The following is a 13,683-nucleotide window of genomic DNA, read 5'->3' as shown; positions in this document are numbered from 1 at the left end:
AAATCGAAGCAGAGGAGAGGCGGAGCTGGAGCAGGGAGGCGGAAGGAGGAGCCCGTTTCCAAGGAAACCAGCTTCCTCCTCCAAGACGACACACGCACGTACGCCACGCAAAACAGCTGTCGAGGTCGCGCCGTGCGTGAGCCGCGCCTCAACCCGGAAGCGAGTGAGCTGGGCGGTGTGTATGGCAGAAGGCAAACCGCGGCGGCGAGGTTGAGCCAGGAGGAAAACTTTCCCCGTCGCGACCCCCGCTCACGGCCCCCCCGCCCTAGTGGCCCCACACAGCGCCCGGCATGTGAGGCGTTGTGGAGGTGGGCGGGGCCTTTGTGCAGGGGGCGGGGATAGGCGGTGGAGCGAGAGGCTTCGTCTGTCGGGGGTGGGTCCTTTTAGGGGAGGCTGTTTTGGATGGGGAGGGGCTTATTGTGGGTGGGGCTTTCTCCAACTGGGGTGGGGCCTGTTGAGAGCAGGGGTGGGTGGTTTTGAAAGGGGGGGCTGTTTGGAGTGGGAGAGGTTGGTATTAAATGAGGCGGAGTCTGTTGGGGGCGTAGGACGTTACTGAATGGGGTTGGGTGGGGGTCCCTTAGAAAACAGGTGGGCTGGACTATTCTTCTGGGGGAGGGGGGGTTAAGCTCAACATGTTCTTCTCGAGTCTCATAGACATCTACCCCCTAGGAAAGGCAGCCCTCCTGCTGCTGTTTTGTCCTTTGCTGCTGCATGCAGAGATTACCTGGGGGGGGATTTTCCTTCACCCGCCCTTCCCCTGCAGAGATGCCACCCTCAGCTGCGCCCTTCCTGGTGGGTCCTCATTGCTTGCCTGAAGCACTTCCCCAAAGTTGATGTGGCAAGGCCTCTTCTTGCTCCGTCATCCTTCTTGCCACCCTCACCCTCCTCTTCTTCCCCGTCAGGCTAGAAGCCCCGTGATAAGATGGAGCCCACTGCCTCAGCTGTCTTTTGCAGCCGAGTGCTCGGCATGGTCAACTCAGAGGACGTGAATGCCATCATCCTGGCTCAAAAGAACATGTGAGTGGCCTGCTGGCTTTTATACATATATATTGTGACACTGTGCTTATCCACTGTGGCACCATTTCTTTTTCCTAATTCACATTCTGTCTCCGTTTCCGACCTAATAATAGCCAAATACTAGGGAAGCAATACTTCACATGATTTGGAAACTATATTTCTGTTAATGCAGCCTAAAATAGCATTTGCCTTTTCTGCAGTCACATCTCACTATTGGCTCATATTCAGCTTGTGATCAACAACAATCCCAAGATCCTTCTCGCTGCTGTTGCTGAGTCAAGTATCCCCCATCTTGTAACTGTGCACTTGGTTCCTTTTTCCTAAGTGTAGACGCTTGCACTTACCCATATTAAAATTTATTCTGTTGTTTTCAGTCCCATTCTCCAGCCTACCATGATCACTTTGAATTTTGTTTCTGGCCTCCAGGGTATTAGCTATCCTTCCCAATTTTGTATCACCTGCAAATCTGATAAGCATTCCCTGCACCTCCTCATCCAAGTCATTAATAAAAATGTTGAAGAGCACTAGGCCCAGGACAGAGCACTGTGGTACCCCACACGTTATCTCCCCACAGTTTGAGAAGGAACCATTGATAAGCGCTCTTTGAGTACGATTCTCTAGCCAGCTATGGGCCCACCTGATAGTTGTTCCATCCAGCCCCAATTTTTCTAGCTTGCTAATCAGAATATCATGGGGCACTTTGTCGAAAGCTTTGCTGAAGTGAAGATATTCAGGTCGAGCATTCCTGATCCTTACCTCTGGTTAAATGTTGGAAGATCCAGAACAAACTAACAGGTAGTAGTTCCTCATATAGCGCACAGCACTATGGAATTTGCTCCCAGAAGAGGTAGCAAAGGCTACCAACCTGGATAGCTTTGAAAGATTAGACAGATTCGTAGAGGATATTCCTATGAATGGCAACTAGCCACAATGGCTCTTGTCCTACCTTCACTGACAGAGATTGCATGCCTCTCTGAGTGCCCGTTGCTGGGAATCGCAGGTGAGGAGAGCTGCTCTTACACTCAGGCCCTACTTGGGGGCATCCAAGTTGGCCATTGTGAGGACAGGATGCTGGACTAGATGGGCCTCTTTTGGCCTGATCCAACCGGATGCTTCTTATGTTCTTATGCTTGCTTGTAGCTCCTGAAAGAAGGTGTCCCTAAATCCTTGTATTTGAAACCTATTTCTTGAGCCAGCCCCAAAGCAAACTGGTTGTCTTCCTCTCCAGGCTTGACCGATTTGAGAAAACCAACGAGATGCTGCTCAACTTCAACAACCTGTCTGGCGTCCGCATGCAGCAGATGAGCGAGCAGTTCCTCCACCACACGCGGACGCTAGTGGAGATGAAGAAAGACCTGGACAGCATCTTCCGGAGAATCAGGTGAAGCAGGTCGACGCATGCATCTTTTGGCCATTGAGGGTTTCCCTCCCTGGCTTTAAGGACTTAGCCAGGCCTTGCTCACCTGCTTCTGAGCCCTGTCTGGAGCTGAGAGTCTTAGCAAGGTGCATCCTAAGATTGGAGGTAGCTCATACGTGTCATAAGGTCTGCAGTGCCTTGCATAAGCATAGTCTTAGCTAGTGTGGTATAGATAGGGGCGGCTAATCTACGGTCCCTGGATCTTACTGAACTACAAATCCCATCTTCCCTGACCATTAGCTGTGGTGGCTGATGGGAGTTGTCTTCCAGCAACAACTGGCAGGCCACAGGTTTCTCCATCCCTGATCTATGAAGAGGCATTCCAGTCTCTCTCTCTCTCTCTCTCTCTCTCTCTCTCTCAGGAGGGAATGCATCTTCTAAATAGAGACGTCCTTCTATCCCTTGCATGCAGTAAGAAACGCTGCTTCATAGAGTAGGGCTGGGGAACCTGTGGCCCTCCAGATCTTGCTGAACTACAACTCCCATCATTCCATGCTGTTGGCCATGGTGGCTGTGGCTACCAGGAAGTGTAGTTCAACAAAATGTGCAGGACCACAAGTTAGCCACCCCTGGTGTAGGGCGTCAGGCTAGGGCCTGAAAGACCAGGGTTTGAATCCCGACTTCATCACAAAGCTCACGGAGCACCCTTGGCCAATCACTTCACTCTGAGCCTATCCTACCTCACAGGGTGGTTGTGAGGATAAAACAGGGGGGGGGGATAACTATGTTCCTTGAGCTCCTCGAAGAAAAGATGGGATATAAACAAAATCACAAATAAAAATAACCTCTCTTCTGCTGAAGGGTTGGAAACTGTTTCCACCACACCTTTTTCTTCCACATTATTAATAACACTTTCTTACCCATGGTTCTTTCTGCTTCACACAGGACGCTGAAAGGAAAGCTAGCAAAACAGTATCCAGAGGCATTTAGCAGTGAGTACCGGAACACACACACTCTCTCTGCTTAATATTTTAACTGTGGTTCATGATCCTAGTTCTCAAGACAGAATTTTGCCTTCCATCTAGTAGTAGTAGTGGTAATAATAACAACTATGATTAACTTGCATGTTTCACAATAGTTTTGGGGGGACATTTGAGCCTGAGGGCTGCATTCCCTTCCGGTGGTGGCCGGGGCCAGCAGCAAGAGTGGGTGGAGCAGCAAATGTAAATTTTACCTTTGAACAGGAGGCTAGTTTCTATACACACTCCTCACTATTCTCCATCCAGGCAAGCAAGAAGCATTGTAAGAGTTCAAGAACACACCCCAACCCAGACCAAGATCTATTGGTCTGGAAAACGTTTCCCTCCACACTGGCCAAATCATAGAATAGTAGAGTTGGAAGGGGCCTATAAGGCCTTCGAGATCGCTGCCGCCGCCCTCTCAAGGCAGGAATTGAACTTAAAGCATACCTGAAAGTTGGCTGTCCAGCTGCCTCTTGAATGCCTCCAGTGTTGGGGAGCCCACCACCTCCCTCGGTCATTGGTTCCATTGTCGTACTGTTCTAACAGTTAAGGAAGTTATTCTTGATGTTCAGCCGAAATCTGCCTTCCTGTCACTTGAGCCCATTATTCCGTGTCCTGCACTCTGGGATGATCGAGAAGAAATCCTGGCCCTCCTCTATGTGACAACCTTTGAAGGACTTGAAGAGTGCAATTCTATTTCCCCTCAGTCTTCTCTTCTCAAGGCTAAACATGCCCAGTTCTTTCAATCTCTTCCTATAGGGCTTTGTTTCTAGTCCCCTGATCATCCTCATTGCCCTCCTCTGAACTTGTTCCAGTTTGTCTGCGTTCTTCTGTCCAGAACTGGAGGCAGTACTCAAGATGAGGCCTAACCAGTGCCAAATAGAGCGGAACTAGTAGTTAATGCAGCCTAAAATAGCATTTGCCTTTTTTGCAGCCACATCGTACTATTGGCTCACTCATTCACTCAAGGGCTCCTTCTCGGAGGAAGGGCAGGATATAAAGTTAATAAATAAATCAATAAAGGTGTGAAGCAGGGCTGGTGAGGCAGGTGATCTGGGGAGAGTCCCAAAGGTCAGACAGAGAGGTCTGGAGGGCTGCATTTGGCCCCTAGGGTTTCTCAACCCCAAGAGCATTCCAAGCATTTCACTTACATTGATTGATTTTGATTCATTCATAGAACGCCCTCCATCCAGTCTGGCTCAGAGGGAGGTCTGTGAAACAAAAATTAAATAACCAATGCACTTGCGTTTCTAAATCTGCTCCAGAGAGTTGGTTGGGGGGAACCCATAACAAATTTGGGGGAGGCATGCCAGGGAAGGAAAGTGAAGAGAGGTTCCATTACACCCCTGAAGTCCCTGCATGAAAGGGTGACCGGGTTTGATCCAGAGGTCCAGAATATGGCTAGAGGCATGCACAGTCATGTCTTGCAATAGTCTCTATTAAGTTCTGTATTAATATTTGTTATTCTTCACCATCCTGAGTTTGTCTGGCATCACCTCTGTTTAACTTTTGCTGCTGGCCCTTGTGACTGGTAGGGCGGAAGGCAGGAGTCCAAACAGTAGGCGGAGCCAGAGCCAATGGCAGGCGGAGCTGTGAGGCGTCCTTCCCTGGCTCTCCCTGTCAGGTTCCTACCTGCGCGTGGCTACTGCCTGTCACTAGGCACCACCAGGGACTCCACCAGTCCGGACTGTCCTTTTTTATTGTTTCTCTCCCTGCTCTAGCACAGATCTCAACAGATCTCCCTGCTAGGCAACCACCAGTCACGTCCTAATACTAGTATTCCCAGAGACTCTGAATACTGGTATTGTTATTCTCTTCACCGCTGCCACCATTTGTTACAGTTTCCCTTCAGCCTTGGTCATTACCTTACCCTCCCTTCTGGTCTGTGAAACCCCAGCCAAGGATCAGGCCTTTGGTAAACCAAATTAAGTATTTATTAAAGATAACAAAGCTAACAAGATTAACAAGATTTCTTCTTAAGGCACATAAGCATATGGTTTTACTCAATACTAATCCGAACTCCACCCCCCTCCTTCTCCATTCTCTCCTGGTAAACCACTCTCTCAAACCCCACCAAGCAACCTATCAACATCCACTCCAACGTTCACCACCTCACATCCACCCAGATTTACCTGTCACTCTTCCTTTTATACTCTCAGCCATTTTAAAACACTCAGCCAATCATCCAGCATTCTACTGCCCATTCACTCCCCCTCCTCTTTCACTCCACTTACCATGTATCTTCTAAACAACAACACTTACCATATATACATTAATATAGGAACATCACAGGAGCCAACTCAGTTCTAGTCTTGTCCCCATTCTCCTCCTCCCTGCTCAGTTCTACAAAGCGCCACAGCGAGACTGAGCAGGCAGGTGGGGGCTGGATGACGACAGAAGGCGATTGTTGGAGCAGTGTCCCCTTTGCCCTCATGGAGAAGCCTGCGATGCCTCTGTACAGTTCATGCCTGTACTGCACAGACAGCAAAACTGATAACCAAAGACTGGTGATTTAGCCTTCCTTCCGCAGCCAAATGCACGTTTTAGAAAAGTGTCGGCAGTCCTCCTTTCGTTATAATGTCATGTACATCGTAGAAATCTAATACCCCCCTTGCCTGAGCAAGTCTTGTGTGTCAGATTTTGTTACGCCTTTAACAATTGAACTCTGTTAATTTTTTATTCTTGGCCTCCACCCCAGAATCGTAAAAAAAACCCAGTCCAGCAACAATAATTTCCTAAGCATTCAAACAGCACCAGCATTATTTTGGCGGCCTCCGCAACGGTCCTGTAGGGTAGACCAGCTTTGTGCCTTCCATAGAATGGACAGAGCCTGAGACGGAGACAATGCCTGCATTTGTTATGTTGGCATAGCTGGTGTGGCCCTCTCTAGCCTCCCCTGATGTTCTGCAACAATCCCTCTCTTATCTATCTGTCTCCCTCCTTGCTATTATAATTCACAGATATCCACGAATCCCCTATCCTGGAAGATGATGACTTTGACCCGATCCCCAAAAGCACCGCCACAACCATTGCTACCTCGGAGCAGAGCACGGAGTCCTGCGATACCAGCCCGGACATCATCTCCCCCTCTACCAGCCACGACTTCGAAGACCTGTCCCAGGGCCCCTATGACTCGCCAGCTGTGAACGGGCAGAGTGTAACAGACGACGACAATGAGACGGACTAGTCCGTGCAAGTTAAGCTTTTAGGGGTGGGGGACGGGGTGTAGGTGGGCCTTCCCCACCCCCTACTTGCTGCTGGACTTGCAAATTGGAGACCCTTCTTTTTTTAAAAAAAATCTGTACTTTCTGTGTTGTCTTGGCCAACTGTTTCTGCGTCTCGCAGGCAGCGAAGGGAGCATGAACAAAGGGGCTTTTTGCATGAACCGCCATCTTCCTTGCAGTGCTGGTCTGTGATTTTTATGCCAAATAAGCAAAACGGCAAGTGGCCCGTTCACATTTGGGGTGTGTGTGAGGGAATGGCTTAAACGGGGATGCCCAGTTGCACAACTGGGCATTTGCACCAAGGGCTGACTGCAACCTCCCGGCCAACAATAACCACACTTAAGACATGCATATATGTACGCAGGCACTCCAGGGAGGAGGCTGTAATTGGGATACCATCAGCCCAAACTGTGCGGCTTTCATAAAAACAGCAAATGTGTCACCCGCTCGCACCTGCAACTGCTCTCAGCTGGTTCATTCTTTACCCTGTAAACAGAGTAGCCTGTAACTCAATCCTCTAAGTAACATTATACTCGGAGTAGGCCCATTTGAAATGAATTGACATGGCTAACATTAATTCTGATGGGTCTGTTCCTGTTTGAAACAACCTCCTACGATAACAGCCTGCTGTAGTGGGCTTGGTTGTACCCTGCGACCACGCAAGGAAATCTTTGAGGGATGGAGGGAGTTCCTAGTGAGAATGAGTGACAATGAATGATAGAGGGGTTTATCCCCTGCTGCCATCCTGTTTTAACAGGGATGAGCATTAATAGCAGAACGCAGTTATTTCTCCCTGTTATTTGAAGCAAGCCATGTTCCTGTGCAGTCTCCATTCATGCATGGGGCTGAGATGTCGAATGGGTTGTGCCTTCCCCCCCCAAAGAAAACCGCTCTTTGGGCCGAGATCTGGTCACCTGTCTCAGTATGCTTGCTAACTCAGTAAGGGTCGGAGCGCACAGTAATCTCTGTTGCTAGTTCCTTGTAACTCCCCCTCAGAGTCTTGCACAACTTTTTTCATCTTCTGACAACACACTTTATAATTACACAAGCGCCATCTTAAGCGGAGGTTGCTGACCGCCTCAGCCCACCTGTTATATGTCATGTTTTAACAGTCAAATAGGTACCTTCCTGGCTTATGTCCAGCGTTGGTCCTGCTTGAAGTAGCCCCACTGAAACTAATGGATGTAACTAACTTTGGTCCCTTCCTTTCCCAGGACTGCTCTAAGTAGGACTGAGCTGGATATGATCCCCTGTTCTGTTTGGATGCCCACCTTTGATGATACCATCAGTTACTGTATTGCTGATGAGCGTCCACATCTGTTGTGTTTGCTTTTTAAGCCCCCTATGTGTACCGCCGTTTGTATTAACAGTTCCCCTTTCCGGAACTTGGGTAACAACTAAATTTGTTGAGTGGAGGTTGGAACAAGAACCACTTCCATCCTGAAATGCATTATAATTCAAAGAAGAAAAATAATATTTTTGTACGGCTAACAAGTTTACAGAGATTAATAAGGAGGTACTATTAACCAATAAAAGAGTTAATTGATAGATCTGGTGTTTCTAATAATGACATGTGTGCTCTGGTGTACAAAACTTTTATTATACTGTAATTTATTGCTTTGTATCAGGGGCGGGGAATGTTTTTTCAGCCCAAGGGCTGAGTGCCGTTCTGGGCAGCCTTCCAGGGGCCACATGCCAGAGGTGGGCAGGGCCAGAGGCAGATGCGGATGGAGCAATGAATGTAACGTTTTCCCTTTGTACAGTAGGCTAGCATCTACACACTCACGCACCTCCGTCTAGTTAAGCAAGAGCGATTATCGGTTCAAGGACACGTCTCAGCTGGGGAAAAACGCTCAAAAAGGGTTCAGAGCAGGGCCAGGAAGTGAAGAGTCCCGAGGGCAAAATACACAGGCCAAGAGGGCCAGATTCAGCCCCTGGGGCTGAAGTTCCACATCCCTGCTTTATTTTTGGACTAATCAAAATGTCACAAAACGGCAAGCAAGTTTTCAAGTTATCAAGTGCTGTTTGTCAGCCTGGCTATTAGGCCGAGCTGGGCGTACAACATCAAGCCAATTTTAGTTCCTTGTGGTTTTTACCTTCTCTCGCTCCCCCTGCACGACTTTTCCTGCTTTGCAAAGCTTTGAGACCAATGTTCTGCAGAACTCTAAAGGTTGCTGGTGGGTTTTGTGTGTGTGATATTTTGGTCTGATCCAAAGTAGTCCCAACGGTGGCTTTTGGCATTTTTACTTATGGATCACCGCAGTTTCCTTTGAGTTTTGTACTCTTATTTTAATAGGCATGTGATAGATTGATGGCCGATGGTGTTTTTATTTATTTGGAGCGTTTTCCTCCCCGGTTCTTTAGCTGAAACCCACCTCCTGAATGCAGCATCAAGATGCAGTAGTAAGAGAGCTGCTACTCTCCAGTTTAACAATCTGAAAGACACAACACATGTCGGGGGGGGAGATGGGAAGGGAGGAGGGGGGAAAAGCAACCTCAGGCACCAGTTTTTAAATTTACAGTCTTGATAAGGACAAGCTAGGACAGAAACAGTCCTGGATGTCTGATGAAATGGCTGCCACCAGGTGACATTTGAAGGAAGGCCAAAGGCAGCTGGCCTCTCAGCAGAGCTGTTGGTGCAGCCCTGCTTCTGTCTCCCTTTGCTGCTGCTAGATGACAGTTGAGGTTTGTTAAGTTCTGTATTCTGTCTATAATATGTAAAATATTAGCCATATGATATTGTGTGTTTTGTTGATTCTTTACAGGGATTACGGTTGCAATCCGAACCTCCTTACCTGGGAGTAAGTCCCGTTGAATTCAATAGAACCTATCTCTGAGTAGACTTCTGAGTCAGATTGTACTGTAAGACAAAAAGATAGTGAAGTCTTCACAGAAAACATTTTGGTTTCTGCTGCCTTTTGCGGCTCTAAACCTCCATCAGAACAGCTGAAGAAGGCAGATGCTGAAGCATTTTGCTTTTAAAGGCTTTATTTCCCCACTGCAACGTGGTTTAACACAAGGATGGGACCTTCCCAGTCCTATTGGACCCCAAGTCCCATCCTCTCTGCCCGTCCGCCATGCTTGCTGGGGCTAAGGGAAGTTGTAGTCCAGCAACATCTGGAGGGCCATAATAGTCTCCCACCTCTGCTCTAGGAGACATTCCCTTCTCACAGGTGGGAATGCCTCTTCAAAATAGAGGCATTCCTCCATCTCTCACATTCAGTAGGGAATGCAGCTACGTCGGTCAGGAATGAGCAACATCTGTGGCCCTCCAGATGCTGCTGGACTCCCAAACTCTCATCCTCCCTGAGCACAGGCCAGGTTGGCTGTTGATACTGATACAAGTTAAGGAGAGTCCAACAAGATCTGGAGCGCTACAGATGTTACCCCACACTTTTTAGCAATCAGCTGCATCCTTCTGGGAACCACAACAAAGTTGTCCGAAGCACTGTTTGATGCTTAAGTTTATATCATATTCATAATATATATATCAAATGGTATTCTACCGACCTAATAATAGTGTTTTTATTAAACAATGTCTTATTTGTTAATATGTTAACGTGCAAAAACAATGGTATGTATTACGCTGATTATGAGATTGTTAGATGTTCTATACAGCTAAGGCATACTTAAGAGTAAACCCATTGAAATCAATGGGTGTGATCAATCATTTTGCTATTTAATATGTTACATGCCAAAAAAATGGTGTGTATTATGCTAATTATGAGGGTGTTATTGTTTAATGTTCTAGGGTTCTGTGTACTTAAGAGTAAACCCATCGAAATCAATGGGTGTGATTCAGAGCTTGGAAAAGTTACTTTTTTTTTAAACTACAAGTCCCATCAGCCAACCCAGTGGCCGTGCTGGCTGGGGCTGATGGGAGTTGTAGTTTAAAAAAAGTAACTTTTCCAAGGTCTGGTGTGATTAATAAGTTTAGTCGGTTGGCTTCAATGGGCCGCCTCTGACTGAGTTTTACTCAGAGCAGATCCACCGAGTTGTTTCCAGTTTTAGTCCTACTCAGAGCAGACCCATTGAAAGTGACTGTGAGGGCCATTTCCATGCGTCTGCTCTTGAGTAGAACTTAATTGGCTGCAACCCACTGAAATAAGTGATGTCCTTTTTATTTCAATAGGTCTACTCTTGAGTGAGACTTCGGGGCGCAACTGCTCTCTCGAGTAAGGTCGGGATTTATACACAGGGCCGCCAGTTTTGCCGTTGGGACTCCAACTCCCGTCATCCCTTGCCCATCGCGAGAGTTGGGGAGCGACAGCGAACTGTGCGGCGGCTACGAAGATTGTGCGTGTTTCTCTATCCCTCTACCTCTATGGTAACTTCCGGTTTGCGGGGAGCGGAGGGCCGGAAGTCGCTCTTGGGCAGAGGACGGCTAGGAGTGGCTGGAGCGCTTGCGCACGCGCGCCAGAGGGAGAGCGGGGCGGGCAAGATGGCGGCTGCCGGCAGCGGCCCGGTGGAGGTGGCGCTGGTGTCGGCGGCGGAGGCGGCTGCCTCGTCAGGCGGAGGCGGCTGCTGCTCGGTGTGGGACGTGGGCTCCGGGGCGTCGGTGGCCGGGTACCGCGGGGGCAGCTGCGCCGCTCGCGGGCTGGCCCTGCTGGGCGGGGAGCACCTCCTCGGGGCGCAGCTGGGCAAGGCCTGCGTGGGCGCCTGGGAGCTCCAGAGGAAGGTAACACCGCGGGGGGAGGGAAGAGTGCGCATGCGCGGCCCTGGCAGCCTTAGGGGGGAGGGTTGGCGGGGGCCCTGCACACAGTAGGTAGGAGTGCGTGCCTCTTCCTCTCCCCACCCATGTGGGAATAACCCTCCCCATAGGGATCCCCCAAAAGCCCCCCCCACGAGTCCTCATCCTCAGGAAGCCCCATTCCTCTTGAAAATGAACCCCCTATGGCAATCTTCCTCAGGAAGCCCCCACATAAGAACATGGACTCCCCTCCCAGTCCTCCTTCTCAGGAAGGGCCTCTTGGAAATGAATCCCCAATGGGAATACTCAGGAAGCCCCCCCCATGGGAATATGGACTCCCCCCAAGCCCTCATTCTCAAGAAGTCTCCAGAGATGAATCTACTGCAGGAATACTCAGGAAGCCCCCACACCCATAGAAGCATGGCCTCCCCTCCCCTGAGTCCTCATCCTCAAGAAGCCCCATCTTTCTTGGAAATGAACCCCCTATGGCAATCTTCCTCGGGAAGCCCCCCCCCAGTAGGAATATGGACTCCCCATCCTAGGAATCCTCATCTTTAGGGACCTCCCCTTTAGAAATGAGCCCCCTATGGGAATTTTCCTCTGGAAGCTCCCCCCCCCCCCAGTTCTCATCCTTGGTAATCCCTCATTGAAATGGCCTCTCCATGGGAATTCTTAAGAAGGTGCCCATAAAAATATGTCTTCCTCAGGAATTTCCCCCCATGGGAATTGTTCTCCTCAGACAGCCCCCCCATCAGGAAGTCCCCCCTTACAGAAATATGTAGGAGACTTTCTCCCTTGGAAATCCAGCCCCCCTATAACTCTGGGTTGCATCCCACCAAGTTCTACTCAGAATAGACCATTGAAATGAATGAACCAAAGTTAGTCGTCAGTGGGTGTGGGCCTCCCATAGACCCATCTCTCCCTGTAACCCCCATCTCTTGAACAGGATGGATACCCTCCCATCACATGCACACACACACACACATGTGAATGCCCGGGGAAGTTAGATAAATCAAATGGGGTGCAATGGGGCAGATAGCTGTCCTCTAGAGAGCCTCCTTCTCAATAGGTCCAGGGGGTGGGAGGGAACTTAAGGAAGCCCAATTTTGTCTGCACTAGCTGGCAGCTACACTCTAGAGTTTCAAATGGGGCACGTTCCCATCCCTACCTGAAGATGATCAGAGACTGAACCTGGTGTTTTCTGCATACAGAACAGATGCTCCGGGTTCTCCCTTCCGGTCCCTACTGCAGGCATGAGACAGAAGAATGCCTCTGTTTAGAAGGGACGGTGGGAGTTGTAGTCCAACAACATCTGCAGGGCCACAGCTTCCCCATACCTGACCTAAGAGGCAGCATTCTCTGCTGCATGCAAGAAATTGAGGCGAATGCCTCTACAGTAGGGCCTCACTCATACAGCGGGTTACGTTCCAGACCCTCACCTAAAAGCAAAACCTGCCTAAAAGTGGAACTCCTTCAATAAAATGGCGCCCGATGCCCAAAAAATGCTGTTAAAGCTGAACAAGTGCCGTATGAGTGGGGCCTTACTCTAATTTTAGCCACTGTATTAGCGGAATGCCAAAAATCAGGGCCCTACTGTATTTAGAAGAGGCATTCCCTTCTGGAGAAAGGGAAATGCTGCTTAGAGCAGGGACTGGGAGCATCGGTGGCCCTTCAGATGTTGTTGGGCTCCAACCCGCAGCAGCCAGCATGACCAGTGTTCAGGGACAATGGGAGTTGTAGTCCAACAACATGTGGAGTGCCACAGATGTTCCCCTTCCTTATCTAAGGGCTCATCCAGACGACTGCAAAATGTGTGACACGCTCACTATGTGTGTTCATTATTTTTCGGTCGTCCAAATGACGTCTTGCGCTGTTACGCATTTTCTCGGGTTAAATCCGCTCCTTGCAATACCGGCAAAAATGCGATTTGCTGTTTAAAATCGGGAATCATCCGCTGTGCCTTCAGGAGTTAGGATGCAATACCGCGCACCTTACAGCTGATGGGCAGTTCTTGGGCGGTTCCCCTTGCCCCTTCTCCTCATTCCAGCCAATCACGTATCTGCACTTTTGCGCATGTGCGAGAATAAGCCTGGGGAAATTGAACCAATCATCGCAATGGTGGGGTGTTGGGGGGGGCGTCTGCAACTACTGCGGAGATGCATTTTATTTTTTGCCAGCCTGCAAACTGGGCGGCCGCTCTGGGTGAGATCTGCAATGCACAGCAAGCGAGAAAGGGGGGGTGTTCGGTTTCAGCCTTCCTCCGAAAGTGTTGTCAATTTCATTCTACTTGCTGGGTTTTTTGCTTCAAATCAGAAAATCATACATTTGTTTAAGTGTAATATCGCAAATGCAAACAAGAAAAGGGCTTTTGGT

The 13,683-nt window shown here is 49.2% G+C and overlaps 2 protein-coding genes across 8 annotated transcripts in view; both read left to right on the top strand.

The window, feature by feature from the left end:
• Positions 1–36: 36 nt before the first annotated feature.
• KXD1 (KxDL motif containing 1) lies at positions 37–8,170 on the top strand. 6 transcript variants are annotated; one of them, XM_061600992.1, is made up of 5 exons: positions 37–175; positions 903–1,017; positions 2,246–2,398; positions 3,320–3,366; positions 6,357–8,170. In XM_061600992.1, the coding sequence occupies exons 2-5, from the start codon at positions 923–925 to the stop codon at positions 6,581–6,583; spliced, it is 522 nt and encodes a 173-aa protein (XP_061456976.1). In that variant the 5' UTR covers positions 37–175; positions 903–922; the 3' UTR covers positions 6,584–8,170. The 6 variants fall into 6 exon arrangements, with proteins under 6 accessions (XP_061456976.1, XP_061456975.1, XP_061456974.1 ...); XM_061600991.1 differs by having other exon boundaries at positions 37–308; XM_061600990.1 differs by having other exon boundaries at positions 38–373.
• Positions 8,171–10,982: 2,812 nt separating this feature from the next.
• WDR18 (WD repeat domain 18) overlaps positions 10,983–13,683 on the top strand; it is a 33,923-nt gene continuing 31,222 nt past the window's right edge. Inside the window, exon 1 of one of the 2 annotated variants that reach the window (XM_061601303.1) lies at positions 10,983–11,298. In XM_061601303.1, coding sequence (XP_061457287.1) covers positions 11,062–11,298 — 237 coding nt within the window. In that variant the 5' untranslated portion in view covers positions 10,983–11,061. The remainder of the gene's footprint in view (positions 11,299–13,683) is intronic. The other variant, XM_061601302.1, reaches the window with a different exon arrangement.

This window comes from Rhineura floridana, chromosome 18, assembly GCF_030035675.1.
Source record: "Rhineura floridana isolate rRhiFlo1 chromosome 18, rRhiFlo1.hap2, whole genome shotgun sequence".
NCBI lineage: Eukaryota > Metazoa > Chordata > Lepidosauria > Squamata > Rhineuridae > Rhineura > Rhineura floridana.
The sequence above is the reverse complement of the archived record's forward strand: the minus strand, read 5'-3'. Positions and strand labels throughout refer to the sequence as shown.